Source organism: Lissotriton vulgaris, chromosome 10 (assembly GCF_964263255.1).
Source record: "Lissotriton vulgaris chromosome 10, aLisVul1.2, whole genome shotgun sequence".
Taxonomy (NCBI): Eukaryota; Metazoa; Chordata; class Amphibia; order Caudata; family Salamandridae; genus Lissotriton; species Lissotriton vulgaris.
In genome coordinates, this window is record NC_141698.1 from 668,242,606 (window position 1) to 668,269,687 (window position 27,082).

The following is a 27,082-nucleotide window of genomic DNA, read 5'->3' on the forward strand; positions in this document are numbered from 1 at the left end:
TTCTGCTTAATTCAGAGACTCTGTCCCTCACCACCCCTTGTTGTAAATATTTTTGTCCACCCTAAGCGTGGAAGGGTATTCTCAGATGTGAGACCCTTGCTCATTGCACCATCAGGATTCAAGCAAACCGGGCCGAAGACGGCTGTAATGCCAGAAACCGGTCCCCGGGAGCTTGTTTCCTTCCCAGTGTAAGAATTGGCTTTTGTAGTTTGGTTTGCCCTGTTCCCATCATGCACTGGGACAGGAACAGACTAATTTGCATACAGCCAGGTTCTGAAACTGGGATGGTGCAGTGAGCTAAAAAACGGTGTTGGATCTAGCCCTGATCTCTTGACTGGGTGAGAGCTTTCTGCTTAATTCAGAGACTCTGTCCCTCACCACCCCTTGTTGTAAATATTTTTGTCCACCCTAAGCGTGGAAGGGTATTCTCAGATGTGAGACCCTTGCTCATTGCACCATCAGGATTCAAGCAAACCGGGCCGAAGACGGCTGTAATGCCAGAAACCGGTCCCCGGGAGCTTGTTTCCTTCCCAGTGTAAGAATTGGCTTTTGTAGTTTGGTTTGCCCTGTTCCCATCATGCACTGGGACAGGAACAGACTAATTTGCATACAGCCAGGTTCTGAAACTGGGATGGTGCAGTGAGCTAAAAAACGGTGTTGGATCTAGCCCTGATCTCTTGACTGGGTGAGAGCTTTCTGCTTAATTCAGAGACTCTGTCCCTCACCACCCCTTGTTGTAAATATTTTTGTCCACCCTAAGCGTGGAAGGGTATTCTCAGATGTGAGACCCTTGCTCATTGCACCATCAGGATTCAAGCAAACCGGGCCGAAGACGGCTGTAATGCCAGAAACCGGTCCCCGGGAGCTTGTTTCCTTCCCAGTGTAAGAATTGGCTTTTGTAGTTTGGTTTGCCCTGTTCCCATCATGCACTGGGACAGGAACAGACTAATTTGCATACAGCCAGGTTCTGAAACTGGGATGGTGCAGTGAGCTAAAAAACGGTGTTGGATCTAGCCCTGATCTCTTGACTGGGTGAGAGCTTTCTGCTTAATTCAGAGACTCTGTCCCTCACCACCCCTTGTTGTAAATATTTTTGTCCACCCTAAGCGTGGAAGGGTATTCTCAGATGTGAGACCCTTGCTCATTGCACCATCAGGATTCAAGCAAACCGGGCCGAAGACGGCTGTAATGCCAGAAACCGGTCCCCGGGAGCTTGTTTCCTTCCCAGTGTAAGAATTGGCTTTTGTAGTTTGGTTTGCCCTGTTCCCATCATGCACTGGGACAGGAACAGACTAATTTGCATACAGCCAGGTTCTGAAACTGGGATGGTGCAGTGAGCTAAAAAACGGTGTTGGATCTAGCCCTGATCTCTTGACTGGGTGAGAGCTTTCTGCTTAATTCAGAGACTCTGTCCCTCACCACCCCTTGTTGTAAATATTTTTGTCCACCCTAAGCGTGGAAGGGTATTCTCAGATGTGAGACCCTTGCTCATTGCACCATCAGGATTCAAGCAAACCGGGCCGAAGACGGCTGTAATGCCAGAAACCGGTCCCCGGGAGCTTGTTTCCTTCCCAGTGTAAGAATTGGCTTTTGTAGTTTGGTTTGCCCTGTTCCCATCATGCACTGGGACAGGAACAGACTAATTTGCATACAGCCAGGTTCTGAAACTGGGATGGTGCAGTGAGCTAAAAAACGGTGTTGGATCTAGCCCTGATCTCTTGACTGGGTGAGAGCTTTCTGCTTAATTCAGAGACTCTGTCCCTCACCACCCCTTGTTGTAAATATTTTTGTCCACCCTAAGCGTGGAAGGGTATTCTCAGATGTGAGACCCTTGCTCATTGCACCATCAGGATTCAAGCAAACCGGGCCGAAGACGGCTGTAATGCCAGAAACCGGTCCCCGGGAGCTTGTTTCCTTCCCAGTGTAAGAATTGGCTTTTGTAGTTTGGTTTGCCCTGTTCCCATCATGCACTGGGACAGGAACAGACTAATTTGCATACAGCCAGGTTCTGAAACTGGGATGGTGCAGTGAGCTAAAAAACGGTGTTGGATCTAGCCCTGATCTCTTGACTGGGTGAGAGCTTTCTGCTTAATTCAGAGACTCTGTCCCTCACCACCCCTTGTTGTAAATATTTTTGTCCACCCTAAGCGTGGAAGGGTATTCTCAGATGTGAGACCCTTGCTCATTGCACCATCAGGATTCAAGCAAACCGGGCCGAAGACGGCTGTAATGCCAGAAACCGGTCCCCGGGAGCTTGTTTCCTTCCCAGTGTAAGAATTGGCTTTTGTAGTTTGGTTTGCCCTGTTCCCATCATGCACTGGGACAGGAACAGACTAATTTGCATACAGCCAGGTTCTGAAACTGGGATGGTGCAGTGAGCTAAAAAACGGTGTTGGATCTAGCCCTGATCTCTTGACTGGGTGAGAGCTTTCTGCTTAATTCAGAGACTCTGTCCCTCACCACCCCTTGTTGTAAATATTTTTGTCCACCCTAAGCGTGGAAGGGTATTCTCAGATGTGAGACCCTTGCTCATTGCACCATCAGGATTCAAGCAAACCGGGCCGAAGACGGCTGTAATGCCAGAAACCGGTCCCCGGGAGCTTGTTTCCTTCCCAGTGTAAGAATTGGCTTTTGTAGTTTGGTTTGCCCTGTTCCCATCATGCACTGGGACAGGAACAGACTAATTTGCATACAGCCAGGTTCTGAAACTGGGATGGTGCAGTGAGCTAAAAAACGGTGTTGGATCTAGCCCTGATCTCTTGACTGGGTGAGAGCTTTCTGCTTAATTCAGAGACTCTGTCCCTCACCACCCCTTGTTGTAAATATTCCCATCTTCAGGGCGTCCTTGCACCGAATACCTGGCCAGTGGTGACTGGGGGGAACCCTCTGCGACGCATGAGCAGGTGCGTGACTTACTCTTCCTGATGGCGGCCCGCAAGGATAGAACCTTGAGGTCTTCCCAGCCTAAAACCATTGTACAGTATACTACTCCGCGCCTGCCCTAACAGAGGATTACGCGGCAGACGGGTCCGGAAGATGGTGGGGATGGTCCAGCAGAGCCGTCCCGAGCAGAGATCTTAAAGGCTATACAAGGATCCCATTCTGCCCTGGAGAGGCAGATAGAGACGGTATCAATAGATGTCAATCTGCTACGAACAGATCTCCGAAAGGTGGCGGACAAAGTCTCGGACGCTGAGGGTAATATCACTCAATTGCAGGGGGAGGTGGCCTCCTTGCAGAAGTCGGTCGCACACCTTACGGCCACTACGCGAGCGCTGGAGAGAAGGGCTGAGGACGCGGAAGGTAGGGTCCGTCGAAGCAACATCAGGGTCCTGGGAGTACCGGAACGGCTGGAGGCGGGAAATGCTGAGCGCTTCCTAGAGACCTGGATCCGCACCCAGCTGTGTCCGAATGGCCTGTCCAATGTTTTTGTCATCGAACGGGCGCATAGGGCCCTGGTCCCCCCTCCGCGCCCAGGTGAACCCCCTAGAGCTCTAATTGCAAAGGTCCTGAAATATAAAGATCGCAACTGTATCTTGAAGGCTGCAAGGGAAGTGGAGTCTCTCACAATAGAGAATAGCCGAGTGTCCATTTATCCTGATTATACCCAACAAGTACAGGAGCAGCGGAAATCCTACGTGGGAGTCAAGCAAAAACTCCGGGAAATGAAGATCCAATACATGCTCTTATACCCGGCCAAGCTCAAGGTGCTCTCACAGGGCCGTGCGCACTTCTTTGAATCCCCGGCGGAGGTGTGGGAGTGGCTGGAGATAAGGGGGGACGATCTGCCCCCCGGTGAACGCGGTGGTCCCCGTGAGTCGTGGGGGACCCGTCCCCAGCGATGAAGACGGGGTAGAGGGAGGCGCCGAACTGGATCGCAGGGTTCCGTGGAGCCTCGAGTTACAGTAGGAGCTGATGGTGCTCTCCGCATGGGATCGTCATCGATGGGGGCTGCCCCGGAGTCCCCCGGGGCATCCGCCCCTGGGGAGGTTTTGGTCCGGAATACCCTGCAAGACACTATGCCGGATACGGACTCTACGGCTCCGGTGATCCCGGAAACTGGCCTCTCCGAGCCACAGCTGGAGTAGGCTCCAGCTTGAGGCACTGTCTTGTTAATGGTTTGATGTCCTCCGCTTTGGGGGCCCTCTGTTAGATTATTGCTAGCCCACTGATATCCCTAACTTGTACTAGGAGTCCTTGGATGGCTGGATGGAACGGAGGACTTGCATGCCATTGAACAGAGGTATGAAGAGTGGGGTCCACATTTCCTGGACGGATGACCGACCAGACCTGAGACTGATACCAGCAGACATGCCTAATGACTGTCCTGGAAAGCTGGGTCCCTTGGGGAGCTGGGAGGGGAGGGTGAGTGGAACTGGTTTGGTTGTGTTAGTGTGTGTTGAGTGGGTTGAATGGGGTGGCTGTGTACGTCCTGGCACTGGCAGGGGAAGGGCGGGGTGGGGTGGCATTTTTGGTTGTTGCTGTCCTCTTGCTCGTGGGTGGGGGTGGGGGGAGTGTTTCTGAAGGGGTTCTGAGTTTGAGGGTTTTTGGAGGGTGGGGTGGGGTAAGTGCGGAAAATGTTATTGGCATTAAATGTATTGTGATTCGGGTTTCTATGTGGCTGGCTGGGTGGGCTGGTCCTTCCGGTCTAGCTGGTTTTTGGGCCCGGAGGTGGCAGGTCGCAATGTATACATGCTATGGCCCGGTTGGGCGCAATCATCGACCATGGGTTTTAAATTTTTAACTTGGAACGTGCGCAGTTTGGGTACTTGCACCAAGAGACACAGGGTTCTTTCCTTCCTTATGCAACATGGGGTCTCTGTCGCGTGCCTTCAGGAGACCCATTTAGATGAGGAGGGAGCTCAGCGGCTGTCCAAGAAATGGAGAGGCCAGATGTTCCACTCCTCCTTCTCCACGTATGCTAGGGGGGTCCTTATCTGGGTGGCACCTGGGATTCCCTGTGCTGTTCAATATGTTGAAGCAGACGTTGAAGGCAGGTACCTGCTGTTGCAGATCAGGCTGGATGACAGGGAATTCTTACTCTTGAACTCCTATGCACCAAATATTGATGACCCGAACTTTTTCTCCCGCCTTCAGGATCTCGTTGTTTCGGACCTGGATGCTCCTTTCCTCTGGTCTGGGGATTTCAATTGCGTATTAAACCCTGATATGGACCGACATCCCCCTCGCTCTGGCACGAAGCCGCGTATGACGGCGCGCCTTCAGGAAGTCATGCATAACTTAGGTGCTGTGGATGTGTGGCGTACCTGCCACCCCACTCAGAGGCTATATACTTGTTATACCCCGACGCACGGAACCCATAGTAGATTGGACAGCGTCCTTGCGGCCAATCTCGCTCCGTCTCTTACTTTGACGGGTACACACCAGGCCCGATATCTGTCGGATCATACCCCGGTGACATGCATGGCACAGTGGGCTGATCAGGCTACCCGTCCCCGTACCTGGCGGATGCCGATGGACATCCTCCAGGACCAGGTGGGGAGGGACCATGTGGCGACTGCCCTATCGGATTACGTAGATTTGAACTGGGGGAGTGGTGATTTATCCTACTCCACCAGATGGGAGGCCCTGAAGGCGGTGGTACGCAGAGCCTGTATGGGCCTCACAAATGGGGTCCGGAAACAGCTACTATCTGACTTACAGGATGCAGAGGACGTGCTCCGGCACTGTCAGACTCAACCAGATCCTGGCACTTCGGATCAGGAGGCGGAGAAGGCGGCTCAGGTGTCTGTGCAGGACATTTTCACCCGCCTCGATAAATACACTTTGGGTCAGTACAGACAGCGTCTTCACCGCGAGGGTGACAAATCTGGCCGATTACTGGCCTGGATCCTTCGACGGGAGTTCGCACCTGAGAGGATAGTTGCCCTACAGGCCCCAAATGGTAACATGGTGCACTCGGAGTCTGCTATTCTTGAGGTCCTCTGATCCCATCTGCAGACTGTATATGCAGCTGACCCCTCGATCACGGAGGCTTCCTATCGGCCCTATCTTCAGGACTTGGGTCTCCAGACCCTCTCGAGGGAAGCGGCAGAGGAACTAGATGCGGGGTTGACGCTCCGGGAGATCGGCGCTGCGTTAGCTGCCCTGCCACGGGCTAAGACCCCAGGCGGGGACGGTTTCCTGCCTGAATTTTACCACACGTTCGGGGATGTCCTGGCCCCCCTCTTGTTGCAGGTTTATAATGAAGCCCTGGAGTCTGGCGTTCATCCGCCTACTATGAACCAGGGAGAGGTCTGCATGATCTTGAAACCGGGTAGGGACGGTTGTGACCCCGCAGCGTTCCGGCCTATCACCCTGATTAATACGGACGCAAAGATCCTCACTAAACTATTGGCCACTCGCCTAGGACCGCATATGGCCCACTTGATCCAATCGGACCAATGTGGGTTTATGCAGCGATGAACTTGCGGCGCCTGAATCATATCCTCCACGAGGTACGTGGGAGAGAGGGTTCTCATGTACTGGTGTCAATCGACCTGGCTAAGGCTTATGACACGCTTGACTGGGGGTGTCTACTGGAGATGCTCCAGAGGACGGGGTTCGGGCCGGTGTTCTGTAATTGGATCCCAGTGCTCTATGGGGCACCCCGAGCGAGAGTTCGGCTTGGGTCGGCCCGCTCTGAGGAATGGTCCCTGGGGAGGGGCACTCGTCAGGGATGCCCTCTTTCCCCGCTCCTGTTTGCTCTGGTAATAGAACCCTTGGCGGTTTCTGTTCGCGCCGAGTTGGAACAGTGGGGCATCAGGGTGGGCGATACCGTAAACGTGATCTCCCTCTATGCCGACAATGCTTTATTCTATTTGACGTCCCCCAGCGACTCGCTTCCCGCATTGATGCAGATTTTGGACTGCTTTGGCGCAGCCTCTGGATTGCGCGTCAACCTTAGTAAATCTTTGATTTTCCCGCTGGCGGACTGTGCTGCCGACCCGGGCGTGGATCCCCGTGTCTGGGGCTGAGATGGGAACATGAGGCGTTCCGCTATCTCGGCATTCAGTTGGCCTCGACCGACGAGCACCTGCTGGCTCGCAACGCCGACCGAGTACTCCGGACTCTTCACCACTCAGTGTCCTTCTGGAACACGCTTCCTCCCTCCCTTATGGGACGATTGGCGGTCGCCAAGATGGTGATGCTCCCCAGGATGTTGTATATTTTGCAAAATACCCTGTACCCGCTTCCTTCTCGAATATTTCGCACGCTCGATTCGCTCCTCACATCTCTGCTCTGGGCAGGCGGGCATAGCAGAGTTGCTCTGCGCACGGTGGTCCGGAGTTGGGAGGAGGGAGGCCTGGAGGCCCCGAGGTTTGACCTCTATTATTACGCGGCACAGCTCCTCCCAGCTGCACGGTGGTTCGCTGATGAGGATAACTGGGAGTTGCAACTACTGATGGGCAGAGCAAACGAGAAGGCTCTGAGAGAGGCTTTGATGCAGGGAAGGGGAGCAGACGAGGCCTTGCCCTATGTAGTACGACACACAGCGGAAATTTGGCAGCGATTTGTCGAGAAGGTATTGAGACGGGCCCCCTTTCATAGGGAGCTGCCGGTGTGGATTTTAGCCCCGGTGCTCCGAATGGAGGAAAATGTTTCCTACCGGGAATGGCGGAACGGCGGATGTGAGACCTTGGCGGACCTCTACCCGGATGACTCCTTTGTGTCCTTTGAACGCGCCACGGAGTCCTTTGAATTGGGCAGGGGGTAGTACCTGCACTACAGAGGGCTCCAGGAAATAGCTAGAACAACGTGGCCTCAGTTCCCGGAGGCTCCTCCGCTGACTCACACCCTCGACATCCTCTTATCGTGTGGTAGAGGAAGGAGGCTGGTCTCCCTGTTGTACTGGGCCATGCGACGGGATTCGACCCCACCGATCGCGCCGCCTGGGCGGCCTGGGAGGCAGACTTGGGGATGGCTTTGGAGCCGGGACAACACAAGCGGATTGGGCTCCTGACCCGGAAAGTCTTGTGTAATGCACGGTTCAAGCTGATACACTTTAACTTTGTCCACAGTACCTATATGACCCCGGTGTCTCTGAATCGCATTTCTGCAGATAGGCGACACAACTGCCCTAGGTGTGGGGCGGAGAGGGCAGGATTCTTCCCTCTAGCCTGGGAGTGCCCGCAGGTCGGTACCTTTTGGAGGGAGGTGGTGGACCATATTGGTCGTGCTACAAAACTCAGGATCACTCTGGATCCGCTGCATTGTCTCTTGGCCCTGGTACCCAAGCCCAAAAAGAGGAACCTGTCCTACAAGTTTTTACAATTGTTACAGGTGCTGGCAAGGCGGCGTGTGGCTATAACTTGGATGGGGCAGAGGGCTCCTGAGATATCCCTCTGGCTGAGGGATGCTAGAGAGTGGTCCCTGGCTGAGGAGACGCATATGCAGCGCACTCGCCGTGATGGGAAACTTCAGGATGACCTGCTCCCCTGGAGGTCGATGTGTCTAAAGGGGTTGACGGATGATGATTCGGATGCCACCAGTGCCGAGTTGTTCACCCCTGGGGGGTCTGGTTCCGAGAGTGACGGGGAGGGGGACGGGTTGGAGGGCCCTGGTCCGGGGTAGTGCCCTGCTAGACGCACGCCAATGTTCCCTGTTGTATATAGCTGTGATTTACTTTTATTCTCAAGGTCTACTTCTAGATGTGATGTCTGCACTTTTTCGGGCCTCACATGTATAGCCTGACTTCTTCACGCACTTTATCACTGATGCCACGCACGGGGGGTTTGTTCCTTGTTCTATGTTAAAACTGTGTTTTATTGAAAAGTGTAGCTATCCAGAGGGATAGGAGTGGGATTGCATGAAGGACATGGGAGAGAGTGTATGTATATAAAAATCAGCGGATACGATGTATACATATTATTCATGTACGGCTATGATTACTTGAGACATGCTCTGAACCTACGCTGCCCAACCTCCGGGATGTGGGCCCATATGGCTGTGTTCTACCCTGAACATTGCATGTAGATAATCTTTGCCCTCGATCGGCCTGAGAGGCTATGAGGACCTGTGCCTTCTATGTTTTCACAATAAAAATATTTTTCAAAAGAAATGCCAGACATTCTCGCTAAGTATTCAGATAATAAACAATTAGAAATGCCTTTATTGATTGTTCACAACTATTCTTTTTTTAAATAATTTTTTACTCTCATTACTGCCTATTAGGTGCACAGATGTTTGTTTACAAACTCAGCTTCGGACTGCCCTTCTTTCTCAATGAAATGTGTTTTGACTGGGTGAGAATGTTAGAAGGAGTGGCTTGACAATATGGTTGCCTCTGCTAGTCGCCCGCATCTGAATTCTCCTAAAGAACCCCTTCTCAGGAAGTAGGAGAAATAAACAACATAGGTAACTGTGACAAAGTCGACCTGTCATCAGAGAAACCTATGGACCAAGACAACTGGTGGAGCGCTATACCTCCCTCTCCACGTCTTCTTTTTTCCCCCGACAGGATGCCTGGACCACAGATCCCAGAAATCCCTCTGGCCTGGAAGATACACTCGACAGCGGCGATTCAGACTGGGGAATCGGGAGGAACGTGACTCCGCCCCTTGACGTGTCTTCCAAGGGAGCCATAAAGAAGAAGGATATCTGGAGGAACCCGTGGCAGTACACCGGAGAGGAAGACGACTCAGGAGGAGAAAAGACTTTGCTGTACAGAGGGATCGGTGCCGAGAGGAATGAGGGCCGGAAGGCCGTGTCACCAGTGGGACACCGGCAGAGCCAGGAGGCCAACGACCCCACGAACCGCCCAGCCATGCGCCTAGAGGTGCGTGGCTCCTACAGGTATGCAACCGAATCGCGGGCTGGGTCGGGAGGCGGGATAGCATACCCCCGTAGCAGCATTTTGTTAAAGCCTTTTGTTTTTTTTACTTTTGGGCGTCACGTTTAGAGCACTACACACCCGGTCCTTCTTTTTTTCTTTTCAGTTTGACTTGTTGTGTGCACGAGTGCTCGGGTGTTCCCTCACTACCCTCCCTGTCACTAGGACAAATAATAGAAACAACGCCTGACCCCTGCTCTTCTTTCTTTTGTTTATGTACCCCGGCATATGGACAAAGAATACCCTGAGACCCACCACAAGACAAGGAGGGAGCGTGTACACCGAGAGTCCGGGAGAGAAGGGGGGCTTGGGGGAGGGAGCCGACCGCCGGGAGGTCTCCTCCCCCGGGCGGTTTGGGAGGGCTGCGAGGGGTTCTTTCTAGAAGTTGCCAGAATGTTCTAGTTTTGGGCTGGTCTAGTAGGACCAGCCAGCCCAAGTATAAATTTTCCATTTCCCGCCTACCCGCCACCATTTTAGGTTTGGTGACCTGGTGGCTAGGAGGGCTTATAGCTTTTTGTGAGAGAGTGTCTTGTGTGTATGTGAGACTCTTTTTCAGTTCTTAGTGGTTGTGATTATTGCTTAGAGCTTAGATACAATGGAAGATGCACGAGTCATTGAGGCAATGCGTCTGTTGGCGGATGCCGGCCATTTGGATTTGCTCGCAGGAGGTGGGCAGGCTAGGCCCCAACGCCAGGCTTCAGCTGGTGTGGTGGCCGCGGTGATAGCATGTTCGTCGCCGAAGAAGAGACGCTCGAGTCAGGTAAGCGAGAGGGGCCGTTTCCGGTCTAGGAAGCCGGCCTCTCAAAGGATGGTTCGAGGGGAGCCCGGTACGGCGGAGGCTCCAGAAACCCAAGGGGCTTTGAGTGTGGGGGGGGTGAGTCTTCCCTAGCTCCGGCTCCTCAGTTGGGAGTTGTTTCTGGGGCGGGGGGATTTCCGGTTATGGTGAGTCAGGTGCAGGTGTCAGGGAAGAGGGGTAGGGGTGGTCGGGGCGGAAGCAAAAAACGCTCGGCTTCGGACCCGCTGGTTGAGCGGCAGGGGCAGTCTTCGGATGGGGCCCCTGTGCGCGGTGGGCGTAGGGGATCGGTTCAATTTGTGTTACAAGATACGGAGCGGGAGCAGGTGGATCATGGTGCCCAGGACGCCATGTTGGTCGTTGATGAGACTCAGTTTGTGCCTGAGGCTGCTCAGCGGAGGCTGTTAACCCCTTCAAGACAGCTTTCTTACGATGTTCGATCGGGGGAGGGTCGTGATGTTAATGTGGTCAGGCCTCGGGCTGGTTTGTCTTCTGGTTTCCTTCCGATGGGTGGTCAGGAGGTTGTTGGTCGGGATGCTGATGCGGGTGTGGGTGATGTTGGGGGTAATGTAGGGAGCCCGTTACTGTTTTCTACGCCGGGCTCGTCGGCGGGTGAAGTGGTATCTGTGGGAGGTGGCTCTAGAGGCGAGGGCGAATGGGCCCAAATGGGCGAAGGAGGTTCGTTTTGTGGCGCGAATTCGGCTTTTGAAGATCCGCACTCGGGGAGTTTTGGTGGTGGTGTTTCTTTGGGACATGATGATGGTGGATCTTTTCACGCTGGTTTGCAGGTTCGTCAGCCAGCTTTTGGTTTGGGTTCTGCGGCATTTGGCGCTTCAGTTATGGGTTCGGGAAGGTTCCATGCTCCCGGGGCATTGAGTGCGGGGGGTTTAGGCTTCCAGGGCACGTTGTTGGGTCCGGATAAGGGCTTCGGCCAGGTGAGCGGCGGGCCAGCGCCAGGGCCCAGGAGTACAGCTCCTCGCTTGTCTGGGGCTTCTGGGGGGGGTCCTTACTTTATGTGTGGTTCCCCTGGGTGGGAGCATTTTGGCGCAGCGGGGCTTGCGCAGCGTAGTTTCCAGACGGAGGTTTCAGGCCAGGAGTCACTAGCGAGGGCCTATCGGCAATCTTCTTCTACGGCATTGGCATGTGATAATTTGGATCACAGTGGAGACGAGGAGGTGGTAGGTGGATCCCCGAGGCGGGAGGTGCCGTTAAGGTCGGATGTACGTGGTCGTTCTTTGGAGCGGGGTCGGAGAATGGATGTTGGTTCAAATTGGAGGGGGAATGTGTCCGGTTGGATTGTGGATGGTAGGAATCCTAGCACACCAGTCCAAACTTTTTCTTTGCAGGAAGAGGTTAGGCGCGGAGTTCCAGACTTGGCAGGGCGCGGTCCAGTCCCATTTCGCCAAGGGGAAGTGAGGAGAGTGCCTAGCGCGGCCCTCTGTGTTCCACCGAGGGATCCCGCCGCGGCCAGCACACGAGGGTCTGGCGTGACCCCGCTGGCCCCAACGAGTAGCAGGTATAGGTGGCAGGCCTTGCCGGCGGCTATGGAGCTGCAGAGTCAACGCGCAGGGAGGTACAGGCGTGTACAGTCTGCTCCCCCTCCTGGAGTTTCAAAATCATTTAAATGCACAGTTGTTGATACCGGGTTGGGTAAGACCCGTGGTGATTTGTTGCATACCAGTGTCGATTCAGTGGTGTTGGACTACGATGAAGAGAGTCCAGAAGAAGGTGAATTGCGGGATCCTGAAGGGGGGGTGCCCTCTCATGCTTCTCGTAGTGTTTTACAGGCTCCAGTGGTCCAGAGTCAAGTGCAAGGGAGAAGAGAGCACGGCCCATCGGGTAGGGCGCCTCGCCGACCGGATGCATTGACCTCGGTGCCACGGGCGGAGCCATCGAGAGTGGTCTCTCTGTTGCCAGGTGAGCAATCAGCCACACAGGCCAAACCTGTTATGGTGTCTGTGGGTACAGGTGGTGAAACCGATGTGGTTATTGGTGATGGCCGTCTGGTCAAAGGACGATACGTAAAAGACACTGCAGTTGGTACCGATGATGTGGTAGAATTAACGAAGAAAGTGGAAAGTGGTGTTATGGCTGGTGCTTCCAGCAATGTTAAAGAGCCAGTGGCCAGTAAGGAGTTAAAAATCAAAAAGTTGCCTTACATGGGGGTTACGAAACCTTTAGGTGCTCATTTGATGTTAAGTACCAAGGAACGTATTTGGAATGGTGAGTATGTAGAACTCCTTAAGCTACTGCACCGGGAAGTCCGGTCTAAGGAAGGGTCTAAGGAAGAGGAGTTTGAGCTGGCTAAACGCCCTAAAGTGCCTTTGAATATTGAAAACTGGACAGCTGCGTTTTTGATTTATTCTAGTGTATATTGCGAGAAGTTCCCTGAGCGCAGCGTGTCCCTTTTTAAATACATGGACGTCATTCGCAAGGCGCAGATCACTGGGGGTGGTTTTGCCTGGTCTCAATATGATGAGGAATTTAGGGCCAGGATGGCTTGGGATCCCGAGGCTAAGTGGGGGGAGCTAGATTTGGATTTATGGCAACATACAATGGGGTCAGCGTCAGGGGGGAAAACCATTTTTACGGCCAGTGGTTTCCCGTTAGTTTACCGGCCCTTTCAGGGATAGCCCACCCGGGGAGGGGTGGGGGCAACTACAACCACACAATCAGGGTCTGGTTTCTGTTGGGAATTTAACAGGGGCTCCTGTACCAGAGAGTATTGTAAATTTAAACATGAATGCTCTGGTTGTGGAAGGAAACACCCGTTGTCCAAATGCTGGGACAACCAGCCATCGGGGAGCCAACAGGGTAAGCAAACAGGTTCAGGTAATGCCAGTACGCCCTCACAGTTTTCAGGGGGAAGGGGAGCCAGAGGTGCTAAGGGTGCTGGGTCCAAGGGCTCGTACACCAGTTAATTTTGAGAGGCTGCGCATTGCTTTACACGGTTACGACGATGAGTCAGCAAAATTGAAACTTTTGGAGGGTTTTCAGTTTGGTTTCCGGCTAGGTTACCTAGGCTCTCGGGAAAGGAGGTGGTCTGCCAATTTAAAATCTGCTTCGGAACATGCCACAGTGGTACAAGACAAACTTAATAAAGAGGTACATGAAGGAAGGATGGCTGGCCCGTTCCATGATTGGCCGATCCTTAATTTGATTGTTTCACCGGTGGGAGTGGTCCCGAAGAAAGAGCCGGGACAGTTTAGACTTATTCAACACTTGTCGTGGCCTGAAGGGTCGTCGGTGAATGATTTCATTGACCCAGAGGCAGTGTCGGTATCTTACTCTTCGGTTGACGTGGCCATGTCACTTGTTGTGACCGCGGGCGCAGCCGCTGAGATGGCCAAGTGTGATATCAAGTCTGCTTTCCGGCTGTTGCCTGTCCACCCGGACGATTGGTGCCTTTTAGGTATACAATTCGCAGGTAAATGGTACGTGGACAAGGCTCTGCCGATGGGCTGCTCCATATCATGTGCTCTGTTTGAGTGTTTTAGTACTTTTCTGCAATGGTATTTTTCCCATCAGTCCGGTCATTCACTGGTAACACACTACCTTGATGACTTTTTCTTTGTCGGATCCCCGGGCTCCGCGGAGTGCCAGAAGGCTCTGGACACATTCCAAGGGCTCATGGAGGATCTGGGAGTTCCTTTGGCTCCCGAAAAAACAATGGGCCCTGCCACTGTTCTTTCATTTTTGGGTATTGAAATAGATTCTGTTCTTATGTCTGCTCGCCTGCCCGAGGACAAAAGGGTCAACATGGTGGAACTGCTGGAGGTAATGTTGGCAAAACGGAAAGTGCTGGTGAAAGAGATTCAAGTGCTTTTGGGCCATTTGAATTTTGCTTGCAGAGTGGTGAGAGCAGGCAGAACTTTTTGTAGAAGACTGCGCAGGGCGTTGGCAGGTCATCACTTGCCCCACCATCGAGTTCGTCTGTCTGCTGGTGTGAAGGAGGATTTGAGAATGTGGAAGTTTTTCTTGAATTCCTTCAATGGTGTCCCCTTGGTCAGAGATGTTGACTTTCAGTGGGATGTGCAAATGTTTTCGGATGCTGCCGGCAGTGATGGTTTTGGGCTCTTTTGGAATGGCAAATGGTGTGCGGAACGTTGGCCTGATGAATGGTTGAATGGTGGTCGCAGCATCACTTTTTTGGAATTGTTCCCTCTATTGGTCGCTTTGACCCTGTGGGGGGAGGAATTGGCACACAAGAAGGTGCTGTTTCGTGTGGATAACATGGCTGTTGTAGAGATAGTGAACCGACAGTCTGCCAGGGACGAACAAGTGTTAAAACTTATGAGAGTTTTCGTTCTGGGTTGTTTGAAACACGACATTCATTTTCATGCCTTACACATTCCTGGCGTGGACAATGACATTGCGGATGCTCTGTCTCGTTCACAGTGGGGGAGATTCCGTGGACTGGCGTGGGGCGCAGACAGATCCCCGACTCCGATGCCGATTCATCTGTGGCACGTCGGCGAGGTCGGGTCGTACAATTGGTGGTAGGTTCTTTGTCTGTGTCTACGCGTTCTGCATATTCCCTGGCTTGGAGGGAATTCCTGGAATCTGGTGCTGTCAGAAGGGAGGATCTGTCGCGTCGGTCGGACGATGTGGTCAAGTTTATATTGGACCTCATGGATAAGGGTCTAACCAAAGTAACCATTGCTGGGAAACTAGCGGGGATTGCTTTCATGGGGAAGTTGTTGTGGGGTTATACTCCGTCAGCGGGGGAAATTGGCAGGAGGATGCTTGAGGGCTGGGCCAGGGAGCAAGGGCATGTTGGTAGATCCAGGGCTCCCCTATCTTGGCAAGTCCTTGCCAGACTAATCACAGTTCTGCCTTTGGTTTGTTCGGATGATTTTGAGGCTTGTGTGTTCTCTATGCTCATGGCGTTCATGTTTTTTGGAGCTTTCAGGGTCTCAGAGTTGTTGGGGTCGAAATATAAGTGTGGATTGTATTGGAAGGACGTTTTTTGTTATGATGAGGGAGTACATGTCTGGTTGGCCAGCTCCAAAACTGATCAGACGGGTAAGGGAAAGGGTGTGTGGTTGCAGGCGCGTGCTCCAAAGCTTACTTGCCCTTTACTGCTGGCGCGGCGCTGGCGTTCATTATGTGGGGGCGGTGATGAGGTTCTTGTTTTCCAACATATCAATGTCACCCCTGTAACAACTTATCAGTTACGAATGGTTTTGCGCAAAGCTCTTCAGCACATTGGTCTCGATAGCAATCTCTATGGGACTCACTCTTTTCGAATAGGTGCAGCCACTGAGGCCTTTAACAGAGGTTGGACTGAGAGGGATATTATGCGATTGGGGCGTTGGTCTTCCAATTGTTTCCAGCGTTATGTGAGGAGCTCGGCAGAGGAGGCGCATGCGTCGTCCTCCTTCACATGATTTCTAATTTTCTTTTCTTTTTCAGGATCCGTTGCTGGGCCTCGCTCCTCGGTGGTAACGGTCCGGATAGTGGGGCATTCCTTCGTGAAGTGGGCCAGAGTCCAGGCAGCACGAAGTTACTTTGGAGAACTACTTGGTTTTAATGATCGAATGTTTAATGTTATTTGGAAGGGTAAAGGTGGGATGCTCTGGAGAGAGTTAATCCCTTGTTTGAACAACAACATGGTGGGCGGTTTATGCCCGGATATTTTAGTTATTCATTTGGGAGAAAATGACCTCTGTGCTACAAAAGGTGTGGTTTTGCTGCGAGCTATGAAACGAGATTTAGGCCTCATCAAGGATCTTTGGGCTGGGTGTCATGTTTTTTGGACGGAGTTGATACCGCGCAGGATATGGAGAGGAGCTGTGAACCCCAGGGCTGTTGACCGGGCCAGGAAGAAAGTGAATTCAGAGGTGTCTCGTTGCTGTAGGAGCCTTGGTTTCAGTAGGATCTCACACAGGGACATTAAGTTTGAGTCAGTTGAGTTTTTTAGGGATGATGGGGTTCACTTGTCCCGTGTGGGCATGGATCTTTACTTGTTGGAGCTTCGTGAGGTGTTAGCACGGGCATTGGCTATGCAGCGTTGATTTTCTCATTTCTTTTAGCTTCGCGTGTTGGGGGGGCAGAAAGGGAGGCGTGGAGTGTCTCCCCAGCCTACCTTTCTGGGTGGCGGTGTTTTTGTGTATCAGTACGGTTTTAGGCAGATTGTTGGTTGAGTATTCGATCGAGTATTTCTTTGACAGGTGCTGGGGTATGTTGGTCATGGTTTGACCGTTCAGTTTTGTGAGGGGGGTATCTGCAGGAGTGCAGGGTCAGGCAGGGTCTATGGCTATGGAGGACATGACCGTTGTTATTTCATTTGTGGTTTGACGAATAAAGTTTTAATGATGACGTATGTTTGATCAATGACGAAATGTTTTATTGATGACGTAATGTTTTATTGATGACGTAATGTTATAATGATGTTATAATGTTTATTGATGTATTGTTGGGAGGGCCCAAATGTTTTAGGGGTGGGGGTTGGGGGCCTGAGTTTGCAGTTATTTATTTATTTAGTGAGGTTTAGTTTTGTAAGGCGTTGCCAAGGTTTGTAATTGTAATGTGCACCTGTTTCCTAATAAAGCGGCCTTTTACACACACAAACAATTTTTGGTCTACTTTTCTCCCACCCCTCGCCCTCCCTCCCAAGGGGGGCTTGGGGGAGGGAGCCGACCGCCGGGAGGTCTCCTCCCCCGGGCGGTTTGGAAGGGCTGCGAGGGGTTCTTTCTAGAAGTTGCCAGAATGTTCTAGTTTTGGGCTGGTCTAGTAGGACCAGCCAGCCCAAGTATAAATTTTCCATTTCCCGCCTACCCGCCACCATTTTAGGTTTGGTGACCTGGTGGCTAGGAGGGCTTTTAGCTTTTTGTCCCACCCTCCCTCCCGTTTTCATTAGCTTTTTCTTCCCCTCGCTCCCCTGTTTTTTCCTCATTTTTTGGGTTTTTTGTCACTTTTTTCTTTCAAAAGGCTGTTTTGTGGGTTACCGGTGTGCAGGGGTTTTTTCTTGTAATTGTATTTGTCGCTAGGAACAGGTGCTGTGCGGTGTTTTTGTGTATCAGTACGGTTTTAGGCAGATTGTTGGTTGAGTATTCGATCGAGTATTTCTTTGACAGGTGCTGGGGTATGTTGGTCATGGTTTGACCGTTCAGTTTTGTGAGGGGGGTATCTGCAGGAGTGCAGGGTCAGGCAGGGTCTATGGCTATGGAGGACATGACCGTTGTTATTTCATTTGTGGTTTGACAAATAAAGTTTTAATGATGACGTATGTTTGATCAATGACGAAATGTTTTATTGATGACGTAATGTTTTATTGATGACGTAATGTTATAATGATGTTATAATGTTTATTGATGTATTGTTGGGAGGGCTCAAATGTTTTAGGGGTGGGGGTTGGGGGCCTGAGTTTGCAGTTATTTATTTATTTAGTGAGGTTTAGTTTTGTAAGGCGTTGCCAAGGTTTGTAATTGTAATGTGCACCTGTTTCCTAATAAAGCGGCCTTTTACACACACAAACAATTTTTGGTCTACTTTTCTCCCACCCCTCGCCCTCCCTCCTAAAGAAGCCCAGTGCATAAAGCGGAACTAGACCTTATTAGCCCTGAAAGACTGACAAGGAGAAAAAGACACCTATCTATATTAATAAAACCTGCGTTACCACACTCTAGTCTCCGTTCAGATCCTTTGCCCACACAACAGTAACATTATCTTGAGTTCTGCCGGAGCCACTGATGCCACTTTTGGGAGAAATTCAAGATTAGGGTTCAAAATAAACAGATTTCTTAATTTAGGAAAACCCCATTGCAAGTGTTCAGAGTTATCCATAAAACGTTTTTCCAGCTATGACTCTCGTGTGTAGCCATGTGGTGCTACACCCCAGCTGTGACTCTGCTTCCGGAAGTGACATCCCCATATTATGCACCAACCGATGCCCTGCATCCATTACTGATTTTTTTTCCGCTGCTTACTGAGGCGTGCACAGTGGAACTAAGATTTCCAGCACCAAATGCAGCACACAATACATGTGGATATCCAGGGCCCTTATTAATGAAGGCATGCTCAAGAAGGTATATCTCCACGAGTAAAATCAATGTAGAAGGTAAGCGATTTTTTAAATCTCATGGTTATATCTTCCCACAGAAATCGCGCCTTTACCCTTTCCTTGCTGCAGTCGGCCATTGGCCGACGGCAGCACTACCTCCCCAGTGCTGCCGTCGGCCAATGGCCGACGCGGCCCCACCCGCGCACGGAAACGCCCGCACCGCGGCTGAAATACCGCCGCGGTTAACGGGTTAAGAACAACCCCCAAAGCAGCACCTCACTGGCAGATGGGTTTGAACTTTACCGGTTATTCAAGGGAATAATGAAACTTAGCTCAGGCAAAAAAAACATTACTGCCTGCCTGAGATGCAAGGGGTAGTATATTGCAAAAGTATGGAAGGCGATCTCAAAAGAGCAGAAGTAATCGCCACTAACAGAACTATTTTTACAGCGAGAAGCCAAGCCTTAACTATGCAGTGGCTCAAATGAAGATGTTATCAAGAAAGTCAGAACAAGATTCAAATCCCACTGAGGCACAATGAACAGTTTGGGATGGTACAAGTAAAGCAAACATTTCAGACAACATGCCAATGGTAACTTAATCAGGGAAGGTTGATTAGCAATGTATATAAATGCATAGAGAGCTAGTAAAGGAGCCTCTAGACGTAGCCACTGCTAGAACCTGCTGTGCAAATGTCAAATCAAACCTCAAGACACTGGACAAGGGAGATTTAAAAGGATCAATACCTTCTGACTCGCAAGCACAAAACAATTCCAGTAACCTCTGTAGATGGATTTGGTGGCAGGCTTCTGGGCAGCCAGGATGGAGACTGCGGCCTCATCAGGAAGGCTAAGAGAGTCTAGCTGACGCTCAAAATCGAAACATGCAGCTACAGCGAGGCTGATAAAACCAGCCCAGTAGCACAGCAGCTTTTGTCTGGATGTCTCACTGACCAACATCTGCTTACACAACCAGGAACTCCTCTTGATAAGGTAAGCAAACCCTTTCATTGCAATCAGGTTAATTTTGTGCTGTTTATGTACTAGTCACTAACTAAATGTGCATGTTTACTTTCCAGAGTGCGACTACAGAGGTTTCCACAGTATGCCCTCCACGGGACCATCCCTCCCTCAACAAATAATAAACTACAATGAGCATTGTGTGTGAGGCACTTTTACTTGGGAATTACACATGTTTTCACTTTATACACCAGTGTGGTGTTGTGAAATCAACTGGCATTATGCAACAAGTTACAGCTCAAATGCAAGCTTACGGTGAGCAGTGATCATTCTAACTATATATGTTGTGTGTGTGTGTGAGACATCTGCAATTGCACCACTCACGCAGGTTAGTAAATGCTTAGTATTATGGTAAGTAGAGCGAAGGAAGGTACAGAATAGGGACAGAGGTATTGCAGAAAGCTATAGACCTCATATGAGGCGTGATCCATGCGGCCCAAACATGTTGACCAAAGGAAATGAGGATCCTCTGTAGGCCCCACTTTGCGTTACTACTACCAAAGGTAACCAGAATAAAATAATTCTCAGCTGACCTGTAAGTCATTCTAATCTTGTATGTTGTGGATCCCATTGTCTAGTTACACATAAATATACAACACAAGATCTCCAAAAAGGGTTTCTAGTTGACAAAGCCCAACTGTACTACCAGCAATGGAGTCCAGATGAGGCGCACCGCAATGATGAATCATGCCACCAATGTAGGTGGCTGAGGATTCACATCCTTTTAACAGAGATACTCAAGAAAGTATGAATTTGTCTCCTCTCCTTTGTCCAAATATTCCAATACCTCTTTGAGGATTAAGATCTTGTGACCTGGAGTGTCTTTTTGAACTTTGTAGCTTGAAGAAGCAAGGATGCACTTCAGATTGCCCCACTCTTTGTCCTCACATTTTTCACTGGAGAGGACAGCCTGACCATTCTGCTGCGAGAACAGGTCTGCTGTGAGCAGGAGGAGAAGAGGTGGTCAAAGAGGGGGGCTTCTAGATCTGCCCAGCAACCAACTGCCCCTACATGGGTGTCTACACGGAATCTTCATGAATATATATCCTTTTGTCTCCCGCTTTGTCCTAATTTAGGAACAGACTGGACTCAGGGGTAAACCCCACTCAGAAAAACTTTTTTTTTCTTTTTCTTCAGGGGTTTGAGGGGTGTTCTGCAGTTTTATGAAGCATGAATATGACCAGAGGGCATTAGAGTGCTTTACTAGAGAATGTTAGACATTTTTATACACATGGGGAAATAAAGTAATTTGCCCAGAATCACAGGATTTTGAGCTGCGGGTGGGATTCAAAACTGTTTCCCCAGTTCAAAAGTCTGCAGCTCTGGCCATAAAACTCATCCTCCACTAACAAGTCGGCCTTACACCAGTGCTTCCTAAACTTTTAAAAACCACAACCCACTTTTTAGAACAACAAACTTTCCCGACCCACCTAGTGTTAATGGACGTGAGGACAGTGATTTTTTAGGTCTCGTGGCGATTAACCGCGCGGTCTCGCCAGAGTCCTTTTGTCAGCGACACAGCTTTCCAGGAGACAGGAGCTGGCCACGCGCATCCCAAAATCGGCGATTGGAGCGGGAAAGCTCCACCACACACACAGCCACACCTCCCCCTGAACGCATGCGCACGCTTGCGCACACACAGAGACACACACACGAGCGCACATACACGCACACACACATACAGAGACCCCCCCGCCGCCGCACACACACACACACACAGAGACACACACACACCAGTGCACCTACACACACGCACGCACACACACATACAGAGACCCCCGCTCGCCCCGCCCCGCCGCACACAAACACACACACACACAAGCGCACCCCCCTCCCCCCTATAACTAAGCCCCACTTACCGCCATTCTGGAATTCTGCAGCCTCCGCGGGGCTCTCCCTCGGGCATGGGAGCCCCGCTCTCAGGCACTCCATGGGCGCGTGCGCAGGCTTCCGAAGACGGAAGTCCCGCCCCACGCGCTGTACGCCGAGAATAATATGAGAGTAAAATATTCAACTGGAGGGAAAGGGGCGAGGAGGGAGGGGGCAGCTGAAGCAGGTGGCAGGGCGAGGAGCATTGCTGGGCATTAAACAGGGCCTCGGGGACGTGCACTGCTCGTTTTTTTAATATGGCGGTTTCGTTTTTTTGTGTATAAGAAATTGGACACAAGAGGTCATCCACGTAGTCCTTCTTTCGGTTTGACGCCTGAAACGGTCATTGGAAAGGGCGGGAGGTTAGGCGGGGTTTAGGTGACGTCACATGCTAGGCCTCCAGCCGGAAGCGGCAGACAGCACACTTTGGTCTGCAGTGATGGCAAAAACGTACCTGGTGTGGAGTTTCGAGGAGCTAACCCAGACAGCCTGTCGGCCCCGCGCAGCACATTGAGGAGCGGAGGCTGTAGCAATGGAGGGAGTGTTGCGCCTCCAGAGGCTTATACTGGGCTGCCTGCTGATCCTGTTGTGGGTGAGTGCTGCTAATGATCCAGAGAGAGTGGCTTGGTTGTGTGGGGCAGTGATAGCTTGGTTCCCTGGGCTCAAGTGTCTGTCCGGTAAAATAGCTACTATGGACGCAATAGGACTGAGAATTTTACTACTGTCTTCATCTTTCCAAATATTTCTTTTTGTGTCCTGATGTATTAAGGCAGTCTTTTTGTATTGACCGTTGACTGATACATTTTCTGCACAAGCAATGACGACGACATCTACTACACGAGTGTCAGATTGCAAAATATTAATACATGCTTTCGTGATGATTGCTATTCAAATTTTAATTTTTACAATGCAGGCTATACAAACAAACCAAGATCTTAAATGACTGTATGTTTGTACTAGAGGCACTATTTGCCTGAGGTGCATCATCAGAGCTGTGTGAATAATAACTGCCGGCAGCCCCGTGCTGAGGTGCATCATCAGAGCTGTGTGAATAATAACTGCGTCCGCACCCAAGCTGAGGTGCATCATCAGAGCTGTGTGAATAATAACAGCTGTGAGCCCGTGGCTGAGGTGCATCATCAGAGCTGTGTGAATAATAAGTGTGTCAGCCCCGTGCTGAGGTGCATCATCAGAGCTGTGTGAATAATAACAGCTGTGAGCCCGTGCCTGAGGTGCATCATCATAGCTGTGTGAATAATAACTGCGTCAGCCCCGTGCGTGAGGTGCATCATCAGAGCTATGTGAATAATAACAGCTGTGAGCAACAGCATACTCTTGCACACACTCTCACTGCTCACCAATTCAAAGTTTGCTAAAAAATGTATGCAACGCATTTTCATAAACAATGCCAATAACTCAAACTTTAATGCTGCGAGACCTATTGCATTGTAAATGCTTGTTAATGTATCTAAAGTATCATGTGGCAGCGCACTGTCATTTACAGAAATCACATTTTCCATTGAAATGGGCACTACATTTGCACAGACATACAGTTTTACTGATAAACTTATATTGCACACAAATAAAAATGTGTGGAAATAACTTTTCAATTAACATTTATCATCTGTGCGTCACAAAGTAAAATGTCTTGATTTATTTTGATCCTATTAAAATCTTTGCTTCCATCACACTTCCGATTTACATAAAATGTGCTTAATTTTTGTTATCCTAACTGCGGAATGTCTACAGTTCATTTAGAGGTATTGTCATTTTGTTGTGTGTTACAAAAGACATTCTACAGTGTTTCTTTTCACACACACTGTATCCCAGCAAGATTGTGAAATAATTAGCTTTACTTTCTTTCTCTGACTACAATTGAGAGGAGTTTATAAACACCTATCCCCTTGTTAAAAAAACATAAAATCAGCAATTTGTCAAAAGACATAGCCTGACATTTGACCTCTGTCTTTGAAGCCCAGCAAATGTGACAAGATAAATACAGAATTTATTTTTCGCTTGGACTTTCATAACCCACCAAAAATTAGCTTGCAACGCGACCCACAGTTTGGGATACACTGGCTTACACCATTTGATATCTGTCCTTGAGAATTTAATATGTAGGGTCTGGGACTAGAGGACCTACACTGATCAGTTCAGGTCAGGGATTTTGAACCTAACACACCCTTTAAATGGCCATGGATCTCGTCTGTACCCCTGAACTAGATACAACAATGCCCTGAAAAAACGGTTTTGAGCTTGAGTGCATTTCAGAAAAGGTTCTGCAGTACTAGCACACAGAGAGAGGTCTGACTACATCCACGTTTCCCTACTATTGTGGCTGACTGTGGAAAATGAGGTTCTCCTGTGTTGTAGAAGAGAGGAGGTGCATCTCCCTGAGAACAAGAGCAGGGATCAGCTGACTGAAGCCTCCATGAATGACGGTTTCAATGACCGGGCCTAGGCTGGAACCACAGGACTTTGTAGAACCGGTGGGCAGATCTGCGCCCACAAAACCTTTGTGAGATTGGCACCGTCTTAGGGCTGAGGACCTTCAGGACGATACAAGGACTGTGCCTGGTGGTGAGCAGACAGTGCCTCGACACCATCCTGACTTTGTGTGAGCCTTCTTCACCTTACTTCTTGTCTAGGAGTTACACGCATTTTCTATTTCACCCCATCTGATTGGAATGGGTACAATTTGTGGAGACCGGTTGTCTTGACTTCGAAACCATTTCTACCATTCCGCTAAGGTATTTGATTTTGAATGTTTAATTGCTTGATTATGTCTCCAACCGTAATTCATAGTGTTCTCCACTCTGCAGTGAACACCAATGACCTAAACCCAGATCCGGAAGTAGTTGTCACTTAAACATTTGAACTGCCTACTCATGATGTCATTCCCACTAGCTTCACTGCAGGAAACCTTGTGCTGGAGACCAGCTGAAGCCATTACTGGTCTCCCTTAAATTAAGCCCAATAATTTTGGTCACTGACTATAGTGTCCTAGGTAGCCCGTTAACTTCACTCTTGAATTTTGACTCTGAGTCTATTGACTGTTGCCGAACAGAAAGCTTCCTCTATTGTGTTGAGAACTTTTTGGGGATTTTAAACCTTTCTGAGTTATATGACTGGGACTAAGCCGTCTGGGCTAAACACACTGACATGCTCTGCCTTGCCATAATAACAACAGGAGGCGTAGGACAAAGGACAGACATATCACAGTACACTTGATACTCTGAAAACATCTTGTCTAATGCCTACTGCCATTGAAATGCATTCATCATAGCAAAGTACTGAGAGTCAAATGGTTCTGGCTATTGCCAAGGACTAACAAAGTAAGGCCGACGAGCCTGGGATCCCGCACCTACGCGCCTGAGTGGTACTAAACCTGGCAGATATTTGGTAGGCATCGGCAACCCCAGAACACGGCCTTTCCCTGCTGACGAGTGGTGATACCCCGAAACACGTGTCCAGGGATGGCGAAGACAGCGAAGATAGCAGATGATCGAAAGATGATGCATCGCAAACACGTTACTACATTAACCAGAGTCCTTAGGGGCGACACCGCCGGTGTGTGAGTAGTGTGCGACCCCACCCCCATTTGTAACATTAAAGCTCCCTTGAGCAGTTTTCTGACGAGCCTGAGATCCCGTACCTACGTGCCTGAGTGGTACTAAACCTGGCAGATATTTGGCAGCCATCGGCAACCCCAGAACACGGCCTATCCCTGCTGACGAGGGGTGATACCCCGAAACACGTGTCCAGGGATGGCGAAGACAGCGAAGATAGCAGAAGATCGAAAGATGATGCATCGCGAACACGTTACTACATTAACCAGAGTCCTTAGGGGCGACACCGTCGGTGTGTGAGTAGTGTGCAACCCCACCCCCATTTGTAGCCCGTTAACTTCACTCTTGAATTTTGACTCTGAGTCTATTGACTGTTGCGGAACAGAAAGCTTCCTCTATTGTGTTGAGAACTTTTTGGGGATTTTTAACCTTTCTGAGCTATATGACAGGGACTATGCCGTCTGGGCTAAACACACTGACATGCTCTGCCTTGCCATAATAACAACATGAGGCATAGGACAAAGGACAGACACATCGCAGTACACTTGATACTCTGAAAACATCTGGTCTAATGCCTACTGCCATTGAAATGCATTCATCATAGCAAAGTACTTAGAGTCAAATGGTTCTGGCTATTGCCAAGGACTAACAAAGTAAGGCCGACGAGCCTGGGATCCCGCACCTACGCGCCTGAGTGGTACTAAACCTGGCAGATATTTGGCAGGCATCGGCAACCCCAGAACACGGCCTTTCCCTGCTGACGAGTGGTGATACCCCGAAACATGTGTCCAGGGATGGCGAAGACAGCGAAGATAGCAGAAGATCGAAAGATGATGCATCGCGAACACGTTACTACATTAACCAGAGTCCTTAGGGGCGACACCGCGGTGTGTGAGTAGTGTGCGACCCCACCCCCATTTGTAGCCCGTTAACTTCACTCTTGAATTTTGACTCTGAGTCTATTGACTGTTGCGGAACAGAAAGCTTCCTCTATTGTGTTGAGAACTTTTGGGGGATTTTTAACCTTTCTGAGCTATATGACAGGGACTATGCCGTCTGGGCTAAACACACTGACATGCTCTGCCTTGCCATAATAACAACAGGAGGCATAGGACAAAGGACAGACATATCGCAGTACACTTGATACTCTGAAAACATCTTGTCTAATGCCTACTGCCATTGAAATGCATTCATCATAGCAAAGTACTGAGACTCAAATGGTTCTGGCTATTGCCAAGGACTAACAAAGTAAGGCCCATATGACAATCTTGTACAGACACATCAATGTTATTTTGAATATAGCGCCTTTCTCTCTAAGTGTTACAATGCCTGTGGCCGTATTTCAGCCCTAGAAGCTGCTTTCTGAGTTTAGATTACTTTTAATTGCGCTTTAGAAACTCACTGCACATGACGAACTATTATTTTTAAAAGTAATAGCTATGACTAGACATTGAGTTTACTAACTGTGATTACTATCTCAGCTTATATACTCGAGTAACAAACCCACTATCCGCTCCTAGAGTATGTGTTATGTTATGTTATTAGTTTTGTAAAGCGCAAACAGCTGCCCCAGCAACGGGGCGTCCCGACGCTGGAACCATAACACAACCAACTGAAACGAAGGGAAGGGGGGGGACCTACAGGGAAGGAAAGAGATAGGTTTTGGTCGCTCTGCGGAAAGCTAGAATATTGTCGATGCATCGGATGTGGAGGGGAAGGGAGTTCCATAATTTGGCCCCCAATAGTTTGAAAGAGCGCCCTCCGATGCGACAGTACCTAGTGTGGGGTACCATTGCCAGGTGTTGCCCCATAGACCTGAGATTACGTTTGGGATTGTAGGGGGTCAGCAACGAACGGAGTAGCTCAGGGCCTTCGTTCTTCATAATTTTAAAGGAAAATATGAGGGCTTTGAACTGGATGCGGGCTTCCATGGGTAGCCAATGTAGTCTTTGAATGGTCGCTCTCGCTGAGCACCTTCTTGGGAGACCTACTATT

The 27,082-nt window shown here is 50.1% G+C and overlaps 2 protein-coding genes across 5 annotated transcripts in view; one reads left to right on the forward strand and one right to left on the reverse strand.

The window, feature by feature from the left end:
* Nucleotides 1-27,082, reverse strand: part of ESYT2 (extended synaptotagmin 2) — a 556,590-nt gene that overhangs the window by 258,693 nt on the left and 270,815 nt on the right. The gene's annotated exons all lie outside the window — the stretch shown is intronic.
* Nucleotides 6,423-16,642, forward strand: LOC147688663 (uncharacterized). Its single transcript, XM_086942291.1, has 5 exons — nucleotides 6,423-6,458; nucleotides 9,461-9,778; nucleotides 10,416-10,592; nucleotides 11,414-12,542; nucleotides 16,041-16,642. Exons 1-5 carry the CDS (start codon nucleotides 6,423-6,425, stop codon nucleotides 16,640-16,642), a joined length of 2,262 nt encoding a protein of 753 aa, XP_086798417.1.

Bases quoted from the DNA above. Each gene is read 5' to 3' on its own strand.
- LOC147688663 (XM_086942291.1), top strand. From the start codon at position 6,423: ATGAACTTGCGGCGCCTGAATCATATCCTCCACGAG. The intron at 6,459-9,460 runs GTACGTGGGAGA...TTCCCCCGACAG, and splicing joins TGAATCATATCCTCCACGAG to GATGCCTGGACCACAGATCC. The intron at 9,779-10,415 runs GTGCGTGGCTCC...ATTATTGCTTAG, and splicing joins GCCCAGCCATGCGCCTAGAG to AGCTTAGATACAATGGAAGA.